The sequence below is a fragment of the Mesocricetus auratus genome, unplaced genomic scaffold (assembly GCF_017639785.1).
Source record: "Mesocricetus auratus isolate SY011 unplaced genomic scaffold, BCM_Maur_2.0 Super-Scaffold_100006, whole genome shotgun sequence".
Lineage (NCBI taxonomy): Eukaryota > Metazoa > Chordata > Mammalia > Rodentia > Cricetidae > Mesocricetus > Mesocricetus auratus.
Window position 1 is genome coordinate 104,564,086 of NW_024429190.1, and position 15,971 is coordinate 104,580,056.

The 15,971-nt window shown below is 41.4% G+C and overlaps 1 protein-coding gene across 6 annotated transcripts in view; it reads left to right on the plus strand.

The window, feature by feature from the left end:
- The window catches only part of Sfmbt1 (Scm like with four mbt domains 1), a 100,320-nt gene that overhangs the window by 32,974 nt on the left and 51,375 nt on the right, over nt 1–15,971 (plus strand). For all 6 annotated transcript variants that reach the window (XM_040747798.1, XM_040747800.1, XM_040747801.1 and 3 more), the window contains one exon: nt 15,518–15,653. In XM_040747798.1, coding sequence (XP_040603732.1) covers nt 15,629–15,653 — 25 coding nt within the window. In that variant the 5' untranslated portion in view covers nt 15,518–15,628. The remainder of the gene's footprint in view (nt 1–15,517; nt 15,654–15,971) is intronic.

A 15,971-nucleotide genomic window follows, 5' to 3' on the forward strand; every position in this document is an offset into this window, starting at 1 on the left:
AAGCCATAGGTTCTCTCTGTGACTGACTTAATTCATTTAGTTTATCCATGCTATAACTTTGCTTAACACACTTCTTTTTTATTTGTCTTATTTTTCTTGATTTCTCTGTGTTGTTTTGAAGCCTGTCCTGGGACCTGCTCTGTAGACCAGGGTGGTTTCAAACTCACAGAGATCCGCCTGCCTCTGCCTCCCCAGTGCTGGGATTAAAAGTGTGTGCCACCAATGCCCGGCGCTTAACACACTTTGATGTGTCAGAATTTCTTTTGAGACTGAATAATATTTCATGGTCTCTATTTGGCTTTGTGAATCCACTGTGGATCACAATGTTTTTCTTCTCTAAAGGCAGAAAATAGTAGGATGACAGGAATTGGTGCCTCTGTGCCCTCTGCCCTTTCCTTTTTCTCTAGAACAGTTAAGAATGGCCCACAGAATATTTCTTAAGTTACATGAGGTTTGTTATTGATAGGTCAAGAAACGTCTTTACTCTAGCTTCACCTAAAAACTGCTTGAGCTTAGAAGTTAGAGGCCAACCTGGGCAATATAATGAGACCCCCATCTTAGGACAAAACAGGAGAGGGGGCGGGGCAGAGAGGTAGCCTATGCTGGTGACCACAGTTATAGATTTAGGATTCTGCCCTAAGTTACTTTCCTGAAATTTATATTCTTTCTTCTTTTCTTGGAAGCCAAAAAATCTAAGGGATTTTGATGTTTAAAAAGTATCTTTAAACTGAGCATGGTGGTGCATGTCTGTAATACCAGAATTCTGGAGGCTGAGCAGGATTGCAAGTTGGAGGTCAGCCTGGTATACAAAGCAAGACTCCGTCTCAGTAGAATAATATCTTGAGAGAGTAGTTTATCGTATTGAAGAGCTGAGTAATTTATTGCCAAGTTCCAGCTTAAGTCATCATTCACATGGGTTTTCATTTCTGTCCTTGTGCTACTTGTTCTATCTTCATAGACTTATTTATGAGGATATAATAGATTTCTTAAAACTGTCTAGTCAGGACAGCCCCAGGATAGCCAGGGCTACACAGAGAAACCCTATCTTGAAAAACAAACAGACAAAACAAAACAAAACAAAAAACCTGTAGCTAGTAGCAATTCTCTGATTTTATAATAGGAATTTAAAAATTACTTAAGCCAAATAAACTAAAAATAAACTTGTATTACTTTGTTTACCATAGATGAGATTATTTCCATAGCAAAAATTACAGTAGCCAGATCAAACCAAAACAAACAAATCCAAACATTTGCAGTAGTATTTTTAAAGATTATTACTATTGTGTATTGTGACCTGTGTGACTTGTATTTGTATAAGCAAGCATATATGTATAACAGAGGTCAAGGACATTAGTGAGTTAGTTCTCCCCTTTTCTAGTGTGTTGAAGGGATCTAACTCCCTGATCACATGCAGTAAATGCTTTAAGAGAAAAACAAGAACAACCACTGGCCAAGCCAGCTCACCAGCTAAACCTGTTATATTATTTTTGAATTCTTTGTTCTTTGTCTCACCTAGTAAATGAGGGCCTACGTTTTCACCTCTTAATCTCTGACAATCATAACTTATTGTTTTTATTGTGGAAAGGGTCTGGAGTACAGCATATGGACTGGAGAGGAAGACTGTCTTTGTAGACTGTAACTTCTGCTGTGTTTGGGTGTAGTGTTCTGTAAACCCATCCCTCAATTTGAAGTGCCACTCTAGAACTATAGCTCTTCAAAATCCTGGGAGGAACGACGTGAAGATAAAAGGTTCTTTTCTCCTCTTTAGATGGTCTCATTTTTTCATTGAAGTTCTGTGTTGTGAGTGTGACTGGAGACTCTTGTAGGAAGGTGCTAAGGTAGAAGTCTGTGACTCTCAGTAGTGAAGAAGGTGCTAAGGTAGAAGTCTGTGACTCTCAGTAGTGAAGAAGGCTGGTGTCTTATGGAGACTTCTTTAGGAATTACTATTACAAAACTGAGGTATTGGTTGGAAATGTGTTCTTTTCCTTGCTCCTCTTTTCCATCTTTGATTCATTCTTTATGTCTGTCATTCATTCTATAAATATCCATTGTTGCTGTATATTACCCCATAGAGACAAAAAGGCAGAGAAACAAACACAAGGAAATACGTGAAATCTGGTTATTGTGATAACTGCTTCATAGCAAATCTAAGTGATATGGTAGAGATAGGATAGGGATGTTTGTACTTAATATAGTACAAGAAACTTTAATGTTCTGGTGACTTTTAGACTGAGAGGTGAAGAGCAAGAAGAAATTCTGTGGAGAGCTCTCAGGGTGAGGAGCTGGTACTAGCAAAAGCCCCGAGGTTGGAGTCTGGTGAATGCGATATTCTTCTACTCATGGTTCTCTACAGAAACAAGCAGTGGAATGAGTGTGTCTTCTAGTTTATGTGCTGCTCTCGGTGTGGAGTGCACCTGGGAGAGCCGCACCTAAAAATGAGAGGCTGAAGTCTCAAGCATCCGACAGTGTATGCTGTGAGGGTAGGAGGAGTCACCTGAGTGAAGTGTACAGCCACAAGGACAAGCCACACCAGGCACAAGCATGTTTTCCACAGAGGCATCCGAGTAACAGCTCCTGTCACCACACCCGGGAGGAGCACAAAAACACATCCCCAAAACAATTCTGTGTTTTTGAAGAAACTGAGATCACAAGACCCTCATCTTGTTTTCTTGGAGTTTTCTCATAAAAATTCAGCATTCTCCTCACATTGTTCCATTTTGGGATCATATTCCAGCAAGAGTTTATTACAGGATACAGGCTGAGCAGTTTAACTAAAGATGGTGTCTGTATGCCAGACAGGCCTAGAACTTGGTAAGTTGTTCAGCCAATAAGGTTAGATGCCTCAGCAGTCCCAGTCGTGTACTGAAAACCTGAAAGATTCCTGGAGAGCTGGCAATCTTCAGTTCATGTTGGAAGCGTGAAGAGTCTGGGTTCTGATGTCAAGACAGAAGGATGGCAGCCGCAGTTGTGGCCGCAAGGTAGATGCACAGACTAGCAGGGCATGAAGGCAGGCAGGCAAAGCAGCCCTGATCTTCCCTTGCTACGCTTTGTTTTTGTTTGTGTTCTCAGACTCACTTTGTACACCAGACTGGCCTCAGACTCAGATTTATTTGCTGCCTTCTGAATGCTAGACTAAAGGTGAGCCACCACGTCTCATTAAGTTTGTATTGGGCTGTGGCAAGAAGTTGCTGCCCACTTGGAGAGAGTGTCTTCCCCCTTTGGTTAATCCTTCTGGGGAAACTGTTGTAGTTCTGTCCAAAGATTTGTCATTTAGCTGATCTTAGATATAATCAAGTTGAAACAAGGTTAACCATCACAGAAAGGAAAAGAGGGAGTTTGAATGGGGAGATGATAGAGAGGTAAACAGGAACCAGATCTCACAGGGACTGTAGATCCTGATAAGGAGTTTGGATTTCACTACTTAGGTAATTATTCAACACTTTTAAGATTGTGACATGATTTGGTTTGTCATTGATTTATGTATTGGTTGACTGTCCTAGTTCATTTTGTTGCTGTGATAAAAGTAGTTTGACCAAAAATAATGTGGTGAGGAAAGGATTTGTTTGACTTACGTTTCTGTATCACAGTCTCTCATTGAGGGGAGTCAGGGCAGAAACTCAAGGCAGACATCTGGAGCTAGAACATGTGATTCCTTGTTTATATTCTAACAAGTAAAGCTGGTCTGAATATCAGAGGGCAGAGTTAGCCACTAGAATGATAGAGCTTTGGGGGTCTGCACAGAAAAACAGGAAGAGAGGTGACTGGGCTTAAAGAGGAATGAATGTAGGTGGGAGGAGACAGGAAGTCGGTCTCTTTTCAGTCAGAGGATTTCATGCAGGTAAGAGCTAGTGGCTGGCTGCTCTGCTTCTCTGATCTTTCAGCTTTCACCCCTTAATATCTGACTCCAGGTTTTTATTACTAAGACCAATTAGAACTCATGCTACAAAACATGGAAGATGATGCTTGGTGACTCACTCAGGCTCAGGCTTAGCTACCTTTCTTAAACAGTATGGTCACCTACCTAGGGATGGTGTTGCCCAGAGTAGGCTGGGCTCTCCTGCCTCAATTAATAAAACAACACACTATAGACATGCCTGCTGGCTAATTTGATCTAAAGAAACTGTCGATCAAGGCTTTCTTTTCAGATGACTCCAGGCTGTGTGATGTTGACAATTAAAACTAATGAGGACACTTTACTGCTTGTCAACTTGATGAGCAAACTGTTACTTTAATCTGTAACATTTCAGTTTCTTGTTCCTTAGAACAACTTTTTAAAGTACCATAGCCTTTACATTTTTCAACACTCTAAAAGTCCAAGCTCTTTTTAAAAATCCTAAATCTCTTAATAGTGGGGCCCTGTAAAATAAAAGTTAGGCTATGCGCTTGCTCAAAGGGGAGAATTATCCTGTGGTAACAATCAGATGAGAGCAAAGGCAGCATACAGCTCAAGACGCTGCAGCTCAGTGCCCAGCAGCCCTGCCCTCCCGCTCCACCCCTGAAGCACACACCCCTGGCCTCACAGGCTGAGGCTGACTTCATTCCGGCTCCTTTTATTGTCCTTGGTGGACATCCCACCGCCCTGACACCTCCTGTATCCTGCGGTTCCCATTGTGACTGAAGCTGCACCTTTACAGGTGGCCTCTTCTGCTCTCTGCAGGGACTCTAACCCTGCCACATAGTGCCTCATGGGGACTTTTACACAGTGCCAAATTCTGCTGCCACTTTGAAAGTAGCCTTGCACCCCTCCCCTCCCCCACGCATATGCAGTTTCTGCATGATGAGGAAAGTCTTCCCAGGAGATGTCTCCTCACTGGTGTTGATCTCTTACAAACCCAGCCAGTCTAGTCTAGTCTAGTTAGTGAGTTCCAGGTTCCAGGACAGACACGCTACACAGCGAGACCGTGTCTCAACAGAAAAACAAAGCAGGTTTTTTTTTTTTTTATTTAGGTTAGAAACAAGCAGGTGGTTTTTTATTTTCAGTCTCAGTTTACCAGCATCATGTTTTCTCAGCAGGGTTTTACTTTACTGGTGCTCATATTGTGTTAATCACAGCTGATTCTTCAATCTCAGCTGCCTGGCAACCATAGATTCTTCATCCCAAAACATCACACAGATGGCCCTGACAGGGCCTGTGTTTTTCTTTGAAACCTCACAAGCCAGTCCTCCATTGTTTACATTTTTCTCCGGTCTTCCAGACTCCCAGAACAGTAGCTCATGACGCTCTGAGAACTTTTAAATGCTTTCCCAGCCCAAAGTTCTAAAATCTTCCACAGCTGCACAACAAAGGAGTGGAAGAGCATAAAAAGCCAGAGGGCCAGCACCCCACCCCCGATACCAGGTTATGTTCCAGTTCATTCTGTCGTCGGTTAAAAACGCTCTGAGCAAAAGCAGCTTGGGGAGAAAAGGGTTTGTCAGGTCACGCATCCAGGCCACAACCCATCATGGAGCCAAGGCAGCACAGGAACTTGAGGCTCGAGTCTGAAGGCAGGAACATGCAGGAAGGCTGCTTGCTGGCTCATTCCCAGCTCATGCTTAACCTGCTTAACCTGCTTTCTTATACAACCCAGAACCTGAAGTGTTAATCTAGTTAATCTCACCAGTGAAATCTAAGGGCTGGGTAGCCGGGTAAAAATCTGGGACATGAGAGAACTGGGAGCAGCTGCCAGTGGCTTCCTCCCTGTCTCCTTCCTCTGTCCAAAAGGACTGAGATCCTGTCTCCACCCCACCTCCTCACTTCCTATCTCCACCTCCCAAGGGCCCAGCTTCTGTGGTTAACTAGTGGCCAGTTCACCAGGCAAACTTTGTCAGAACACAAAATATCACACAAGAACCACCTGCCTAGGAATTGTACCCACCCACAGTGGGTTAGGCCCTGCTCATTAACCCATGGTTGCTGGTGGTGGTTGCTGGCCAATCTCATCTAGGCAGTTCTTCAGTTGACTCTTGGCAGTGCCAAGTTGACAAGGATAACTAAGATGGCTGCTTAGTTTTTATGAATTCAGGCCACTATATGTTCCAGGCTGTCCTAGAACGAACTGTGTAACCTAGACTGGCCTCAAACTCAAAGCAGCTATCCTCCCTCAATGGTGGGATTACAGCTGTGAGCCCCATGTCCAACTCACTTTTCTTTTAAAAGGCATCTATATGCTATGTGGAAAATGGACTTCCTTCAAGAGTGAGGAGATGATTTGGAAGTTCAGTTGAGGTGTCAACCAGATTTGTCAAGGTGAACTAGTATGATGGCACTGAAAATAGAAGTGACCAATTTTAACATGATATGGTAATGTAGACTTAGTAGGATTTTCTAGTAGATTTTAATATGATATGGTAATGCAGACTTAGTAGGGTTTTCTAGTAGATTTTAATATGATATGGTAATACAGACTTAGTAGGGTTTTCTAGTAGATTTAAACATGATATGGTAAGGCAGACTTAGTAAGATTCTCTAGTAGATGGAGGGAAGGCAAAGCTTGGTTGGCTACATAGTATCGAGACAAGAAAATCTGAGAATTGTGTTTGGAAATAGAATTCAGTTTTGGTTGCACAGAAAACATTAAATGAAGATTCCAAATGAATTAGTTGGATATATGTGTCTGGGGTTCAGAGAGTAAGCCCAGATAATCATTAATAATATTTATAGCCATGAGTTTACATGACATTGGCTGAGAAGAGAATACCAAATGTGAATGGGGAAAAAAGTGAACTCAATACCAAACCCTGTAGATCTTAGAAGAAACATCAGAGTCGTCTAGGATTAGCTACAGAGAAAGAGAGGAAGCAAGGAGAGTAGCCATTGTAGCAGAGAGGATACGAGACTTGAAGTTTACTGTTTATATTGCCGTGTAGAACAGAGCAAAAATAGCTTATAAGGTAGAGGGAAGACCTTGAATTTGGTGACAGGCTGTTTGTGATGTGGACAAAAGCAGTGCCAGTGAAGTGGAGGAAACTGAGTGGACATTGAAGAGGACAGCGGGAAATGGCGTATGGAGACAAGGCTGAATAGAAACATCTCACTGTAAAAGTGAAGCATCGCGAAGGAGAAGTAACTCTTTCCGGGGGCAGTGTTGCCTGTTTTTTTAGTTGAAATGGCAGCATTGGAGCTTGTTTTTGTTGCTCTTTTGAAGCAATCCAGTAGAGCTTGGGATAACTGAAGACGGAGACCAGGATGTCATTTGGGAGTCAGAGTTTTGTTTAGAGTGAGCATTCTCAGTCTTAATACTGTGACCCTTGAACACAGTTCCTCATGTTGTGGTGACCCCAACCATAAAATTATTTTCATTGCTACTGCATAACTGTCATTTTGCTACTGTTATGACTTGTGATGTAATATCTGATGTATGACTCCTGTGAAAAGATTGTTTAACCCCAAAGGGTCATGACCCACGGGTTGAGAAACGTTGGTCTAGAGAATGAGCAGTTGCAGCAGGTGGTGGGAAAATAAAGATTATTTTCTTGGCATTTACACGACTGCAAAATTAACTTTAAAAAATCTCCTACTTCTTGTATCTCCATTTTCTAAGTATGCGTAGACTTCCACTTTGTCTTAAAGAAGCAAAGAGCAAAGGTTTATTGCTGCTTCCTGCAGGCAGAGCGGGGTTGGGTTGCTGGGGTGCTGAGGCCATCTGTGAGGTTGGTGCTGCTGTGATCGAAGAGTGTAGCTGTACACCAGAGGCTGTTGGGGCGTTTCAGGGGCCGCTGAGTTCAGAACCACCCAACTGTGCCTGCTTTGAACTTAGGTGTGTGAGCTTCAAAGTCTAGTATTTTTTTGTACTTAGTTCTTTCAGTTTACAAATGACTGTGTCCGAAGTGTTAAGATAGTATCTTAGTTGCTTTCCTTTTACATTGCATGGCGAGTACCAGAAACACAATGAAAAGCAACTTTTGTTCATGATTGTGGGGCTGGAAATTAAACATCACACATGCCAGACAGTTGCTGTACCACTTAGCTGCATTTCTCATCCTAACTGTAGAGGGAGGGAAAGAGGGAGAGGGAGAGGGAGAGGGAGAGGGAGAGGGAGGGAGGGAGAGAGAGAGAGAGAGAGAGAGAGAGAGAGAGAGAGAGAGAGAGAGAGAGAGAGAGAGAGAGAGAGAGAGTTTGTGTGTGTGTGTGTGCGCGCACACGCTCGCAGGCTTTTTTTTTTTTTTTTTTTTTGGTTGAGACAAGGTCTAACTATGTAATAATTCTGGCTGTTCTGGAACTCCCTCTGTAGACCAGCCTGGTCTTGAGCTCACAAAGATACACCTGCCTCTGCCTCCTGAGTGCTGGGATAAAGGCACACACTATCAACCTAACCTTGTTGTTTTTGATGAACTAAATCTCTTGCCATCTAAACAAGAAAAATAGTCAGTTGTAAGATTTATTTTTCCATTATTTTAAAAAGTTGTTTTGTTTGTTTGTTTGAAATAAGGAGAAATGTAGAGGGAGACTTTTCTCTGTCTTTTTCAGTCCCACAGGGTCCCCGCAGCTGCTTATGAAATAACCGCTCTGAGTTAGTATCAGCTACAATTGTTTGGCTAGTGGTTTAGGTTTCTTACTGGCTAGCTCTTTCTTATAAATTAACCCATGACTATTAATCTGTATATCACCCCATGGTTGTAGCTTACCGGGGATGCCGTGGCATTTTGGTTCCCCTGTGGCTACATGGCATCTCCTGACCCTACCTTCCTCTCTATCTTTATCTGAAATCCCTGCCTAGGTATATTCTGCCTGGCCATTGGCTGAAACAGCTTTATTCATCAGCCAATAAAAGCAACACGTATATGCACCCCATGGAAGGAGTCCTGCATCAGAGAAAAGGCTCATCAACTTTAAAATATACATACAGTCAAATGTTTTTAGTATACCTGTAGAGTTGTACGATCATACCCATAGTTTAATCTTAGAATATCTTATTATTCCAAAAACCTTATATACATTAGCAGTTATTCTCTACCCATCTCCCTACTTTAGCTCAAGGCAATCACTAATGTACTTTGTCTGTAGAATCTTCTATGTTGGATTATTGTGTTAAGTGATATTTTATAATATGTGATTTCTGGTGATAGGCTTCTTTAGCATAAAATTTTTGAGTGTGTGTGTATTTATGTATCATCACATTTATTGATCCATTCTCATGGATGAACATTTGAGTTGTTACTACTGTTTTGAAGTTTTTGTTTTTTGTATTTTTCCCGAGACAGGGTTTCTCTGTGGCTTTGGAGCCTGTCCTGGAACTCGCTCTGTAGACCAGGCTGGTCTCGAACTCACAGAGATCCGCCTGCCTCTGCCTCCCGAGTGCCGGGGTTAAAGGCAGCGCCATCACTTCCCAGCAAGTCCATACTATTTTTATAACAGTAATTTTTGTTTGTTTGTTTGTTTTTTGAGTCAGGGTTTCTCTGTGTATCCCTGGCTGTCCTGGAACTCGCTCTATAGACCAGGCTGGTCTTAGACTCAGAGATGTACCTGCCTGAGCCACTAACTCCCCTGGCTTGGTGCATACTATTTTATATTCTTAGGAGTACTCTCTGAAGGTATTTGTTTCTTTGAAGCCTCACCAAGTTGTTATTCTCTCTTTTAAAAAATATTATTGTTATACTTATCCTTGTGGGTTTAATTGGAAATAGAAGACATTAAAATATAGCAAAATGCCATTATATGTTCACTAAAGTCGTAAATATTAAAAAGTTTGGCTATAGGAAGTGACTATGTAGAGGTATGTTATTTTTTTGTATGACTTCAAGATTGTTTTAGCTTTTTAATTGACTCTAGCTGAGATGGGGCTGCTTTTATGTTCTCATTTTGGATAGCCTTCCCATTTTAAAATTAATCTAGACTGTATTCACATGTATATTGGTTGTGTTCCCCTTCTCTTCACCATGGTTGGAATGACACTCAGGGCCTTGAGCATGCCAGGCAAGTGCTGCTACCCCTGAACTAACCTCCTTCTTAGTTCTGACTATATATTTATTCATCTGTTCACCCTGTTAACAAATGTTGAGCGCTGTTCCCACCCCTTAAAAAAAAAGAATCTTGCCCAATCTGGCCTCGAATTTGCAGTCCTCCTGCCTCCGTCTCCAGATTGCTGATGTAAATGTAACCCCATGCCTGCCCTGTCTTTGAGTCCAGTCCTGGGCTGTTGGGATTGCTCAATGGGTAAAGGTACTCACTCCATCTCAAGCCTGATGACCTCGCATGGTAGAAGAAGAGAACCAACTCCCACAAGTCATCCTCTGACCTCCACACGTGTGCTATAGTGCACAAGTGCGCATGTATGTATGTACACGCAGACACACCCACAGATAAATAAAAAGTATCTAGGGCCTGGAGAGATGGCTCAGAGGTTAAGAGCTCTAGTGGGGTCTTCCAGAGGTTGAGTTCAGTTCCCAGCAACCACATGATGGCTCACAACCACCTGTAATGAGGTCTGGTGCCCTCTTTTGGCCCGCAGGGATACACGCAGGCAGAATATTGCATACATGATAAATAAATCTTTAAAAAAAAAAAGAGTTCAGTGCCAAGAGAATAAGAGCATACACTCATGACATTTGATTTTGTGATATGGGTGTAAAGAATGTAGCATAGCTCAACATAGGTTAAAATACACTAGATGTGCTATTGTTCTCTAGAGCTTTTTTACAAGGGAAGACCTATTACCAGGAGCAGTGCTTAGGTATGTTTTGGTTTTTGATTTATTAGGTTGTGGTTCTAAAGACTTCTTTCCTGTATCGAGACTTCAGGACATACATAAAATGAGAGGAAACGAGAGAAGATGAAGAAATCCATTGGGCGGGGCTTTGACATAAAGTGGTTTTCTCTCTGTCTTTTTTTGATAACTAGTAGATTAGTGTGATGGAGAAAGAACTTAGGTTTTGAATTTGTGTTGTGTGTAAATTAAATAACATAATTTCTTTGGATCTCCATTCTTTGGCCTCTAAAATGGGAGTATTTCAGATGTTGATGGGATGGGTGAAATGGCCATATTGCGTTGTGCTTGGTACAGCAATCACTCAAATGCCAGCCGTCTTTCTCCCTCACCTCAGTTTATTTAAGGAAGAAGATCCTTTATAAATAAATAGTGTTCCTTCCTGAAGTAATTAAACTGGTTGTTATATAAAAGTAACAAGATGATGAGACCATTTTGGCAGGAGTAAATATAGTAATGTACTTAGGTATACACACTGAGCAGCAGCTCTCATTTGAATTGTTCATTAGGATGCTCACTGGCAAAGTCAGTGCAAATACTCTAGAGTCTGAAATTTAAAACACTGCTGACGACAGGCATTGGATGAAAGACGCTCAACCTTTAATTAGTTTCTTAGAATATGTAAAGTTGACGTAATTTAAAACCACTATTATTAGACTTTATAGTTTAAAAAAAATTAGACGATTTCTCCCTCCCTCCCCTCCCCTCCCCTCCCTCCCTCCCTCCCTCCCCTCCCCTCCCTCCCTCCCCTCCCCTCCCTCCCTCCCCTCCCCTCCCCCCCTCCCCTCCCCTCCCCTCCCTCCCTTCCTCCCTCCCTCTTTTGAGACAGAGTCTCACTATGTAGCCCTGGCTGTCCTGGAACTCACTTTGTAGACCAAGCTTGCCTCAAACTCATAAATACCTACCTGCCTCTGCCTCTCAAAGTACTAGGATTAAAGGAATGAACTAATACACCTGGCTACACTCTTATTATTTCAAAATATAGTATTAGTGAAAACTGCTTTTTCCCCTCCCTTTTGGGGGCAGAGTCTTGTAGTCACAGTGACCCCCAGTTTCTACTTTTTGCCTCCTTTTCCCTAGTGCTAAGATTATAGACATCCACCCTGCTTATAGTGCTAGGGATTCAGACCAGGGCTTTGTGTATGCTAGGCAAAGACACTAACAACTAAGGTACATACCCAGTCTGTCAAGTACAAATTATTTACAGGAAGAGATCTTTACTTGTACTCTAAAATCAGTTACACCCCCCCCCGTTTTTCTGAGACAAGAGTTCCTTTGTGTAGCTCTGGCTGTCTCGCTTCTGAGACCAGGCTGGTCTGGAACTCAGAGATCCACCTGCTTCTGCCTCCTGAGCGCTGGGATTAAAGGCGTGTGCCACCAATGCCCAGCCAATTACTATTTTTGTTTTGTTTTGTTTTTTTGCACCAGTAGTTTGTGAGGACGCTAATATACAGCAGATCATACATTTAAGGATTTATATTTCATTGAATATAAATTGTATTTATATTATTTTTAATTTGGTGCTATAGTTCTTGTATTATATTTAATGTGAATTTTTTCTTTTTTGCTAGAAAAGTAAATTGAGCGGAAAGCTTTTCTCTGATCAGGTTTGGACAGCTCTGCTACTCATATCATTAGTTGTCCCCAAGGAGCTGTTTTAGCTCATTTTAGGTTTATATGGTTTTGTTGTTTTTTAATGCTCTGTATAGAAGTTTTTTTTTTATATTTAGAGGGTAGAATAATGGCCACCTTTATCACTTTGAGCACAAATCATTGTAATGTAAGTGTTTTAACTTAGCAAGTTTTATGAGTGGGTTGTTCTGTCTCCATTTAAGGCTACCAAATATGTTTTCCCACTGTTACAATAAAAGACCATTATACAGCAATTCACAGCAGGCTTCTAGATGATTGGGCTTTCATATGCTTTACTTACAAAACCATGGCTTAGGATTTGGGAATGATAATAGGAACCAGCTCATGAGTTGTTCACTGAATCATGTGTGTAAACATATAAAATTAAAATGCAAAATTTAAAAAGAAATCAGTTACTTATTATCTGTACTGGTTTAATATAAATGTCTGTGCTCTGTGGTGGTAAGTTGTAATTATGGCTAATGTTACTATAATTTGTTGCCTACACTGGAAGAAAATGTTTATTTTCTACAGGTTAGTAAAAAATATAAAACCTTTTCTTCATCCATACTCAACTCTTGAATTCTCTTTGTGGGCCTTAGAAGCCCAAGTTATCAACCTTTCTATAGGCAATAGGAATAAAATAAATTGCTTAAGGTATAAATGCATTTTAGTAAATTGGCCTTATTTTGAGTTGGTGATATTTAATCAACAGTGTGTGAGATAAGGGAAATGGGTGAGTTTATTGTAAATTGCAGGAGATAATGATGGGGACAGACCTAGAGGTTAGACAGTTTTGATAATGTTCTGAGAACTGTTGGAGTAAGGAAGTCATTTGGGTGCATAGGATATACACATGTACTGTGTTATTCTTAGTCATGGTTAGAAATATTCTGAAATAGCCTATGGGAGATGCTTGAGTTTTGGAGTTAGAATTGAATACTGAGGTATTCTTGGTTTTGCTGGAGTCTTGGCTTTCGAGTTGTAAACTTTGTTATTGTGCTCGTTACTAACTTTGTTATGATGCTTGCTTTAGACTTGTGAAAATGAAATGAGAACCTGTCTAAGTGTTTAGAACCTAATCCTGTGCTGGTTTCTCTGTGACTGAAAGAGTTTTGCCTTTGCTCAATGCAGTCTGGTGTCTCCAAATTAGAGGTTCAGTTTCCTTTTTGTAAAGGGAAGGATGTTGGATGAAGGATTCTTTTTTGTTTGTTTTTAAACATAAAGTCCTTTTTTTTTTTCATTTCTTTTTTAAAGATAGGGTCTCACTATGTAGGTCTGGCTGCTCAGGGACTTGTTACCTAGACCAAGCTTGCCTCACAGAGAGATCCACCTGCCTCTGTCTCCTGAGGGCTGGGATTAAAGGCATGTGCCACCACCGCCCAATGAGATCTGCAGGCAGCAGAAGGAGACTGTGTACTATCCTAGGCTTACCTTGACCATATGAGACCTCAAAGCCTGCCGCCACAGTGACACACTTCCTCAGCAAGGTCACACCTCCTAACAGTGCCACTCTCTGTGGCCTAAGCATTCAAACACTTGAATTTGTGGGGACCACACCTATTTACACAACCATACCAGGTCATAAAATGTAATAGTATTACATTTCTTTTTGTGGATTTAGATTCCATTGTCTTAGATACCCTACATTTTATTTATCCATTAATTGATTGGTAAACATGAATAATTTTTATCTTTTATGAATAATGTTGCTGTAAACACTCAGGAACACAAGATAGTTTTATAAAAATACTTTTATTCTTTGAGAATTTTATACAATATAATTTTAATCATATTTCCCTCTCCTTTTATCCCTAACTCTTACCAATCCACCCCTGTCCCTCCATACCCATTTCAACTTCCTCTTAAGAAAAAAAACAAAGAAACCATAGTTTCTAGTTTGTGTTGACTGTATGTTTCTGGGTATGGCTGTCCACTGGAGCATGGTTGACCTACCAGGAGCCATGTCTTTAAAGAAAACTGACCGTTCCTCTGAGAATCATCAACTGTCCATAGCTCATCAGGGATGGGGGCGCATGAACCCCTTCCCTTCCCCGTCCATGCTAGGATGCTGCCTGGCTTGATCTTGTGTAGGCACCGCTATTGTGAGTTCATGACAATACCGACACTTACTATGTTCAGAAGGTATTTTCACTTTGATCTTCTCTTGACCTCTTGTTCTTACAATCTTTTTGTTCTCTCCTTCTTTCATGGGCCCTGAGCCTTGGGGTAAGGGTCTATGTGGAATAATATATCATTTGGGCTGGAGATCAGGGTCAGAGTTAGGAGCACTTGCTGCTCTTAAAGGAAGACCCAGTTTCAGGGTTGTGGTGTTTTCTTCTAGCCTCCTCGAGCACATACATGCAGACAATGTAGATGGTCCATTTGTGACTGGGCATGCCACCAACACTTCTTGGCACTTTATTTTTCTTCTCTTCTGTTTTTTTCTTTCTTTCTTTCTTTTTTTTTTTTTTTTGGTTTTTCGAGACAGGGTTTCTCTGGTTTTGGAGGCTGTCCTGGAACTCGCTTGGTAGTCCAGGCTGGTCTCGAACTCACAGAGATCCACCTGCCTCCCGAGTGCTGGAATTAAAGGCTTGGCCAGTAAAGCTGTTTTAATATATAAATGGGTTTGGAACTTATTTTGGAGTGATTCTCTTAGGTATTGAAGTTTTTATGGATGGAAGAACTAGCATTTTTTGTGGATATAATCTGTTGATGTGAAGTTTAAAGGTTAGGACTCATACATATGCCAAGTTATTATAATCATCATTAAATCATTTATTTTATGTGTATGAGTGTTTTGCCTGAATGTATGTCCTATACCACCTTTGTGATGCATGCCTAAGGAGGCCAGAATGAACCCAGACCCCTGGAACTGGAGTTACAGATGGTCATAAACAGTGTTTGCCTGCTGGGACTTGAACCCGGGTCCTGTAGTCAGCAGCCCGTGCTCTTGACTGCCACACTTTATTGTAACCCTTAGCTATCCAGACTTCTGTTGTCCTTTTGTTACACATCTGTGTACCCATACTCACTAGACAAACATCAAATTTGGAAAAGCGGTCACCTCCCTGCCCCCGTAATCCTGTATCTTCTAAGTGACTTTTCTCTTACCTCTCAACCCATCGAATGCTGTTTTATAAATAAGTAAACACATTGAATTTTGGCCATGTTTGTGACTTTTTTTTAACACTTTTGTTTAGCTCCTTGGATGTCCACTGGACAGAAACTTTGAACTTCCGATCATCTTCGTATCATAGCAGAGCGCCAGCGTTTCCGTTACTTGTGGAAGGGATAGCGCATGCGCTGTGGAGATGAACGGGGAGCATCCAGATGCAGGTACTGGTTTTGCTGAGGCCTCTCCAGGGTGCCGGTGCAGCTTGTTTGCCTGTTAGTTGGAATAACTTGTCTTCCTACTACTAGACTGGAAGCTCTTGTAGTCATACGTTTTCCATTGCTGTCTCTTGGGCCTGACAGAGAACCTGGGACAATTACTGTTTTTATGAACAGGCCTCGTTTTCTTAATAATTGGCTTTTGCAGATGACTTTACAATTGTTTTCAAATACTTTATGAGTTCATAGGAAGTTCCAAAGACGGTCAACAGGGTCCATGTTCCCTTCATGCAGTTTGTCTTCTCTCATGTCAGTGTAATGTAA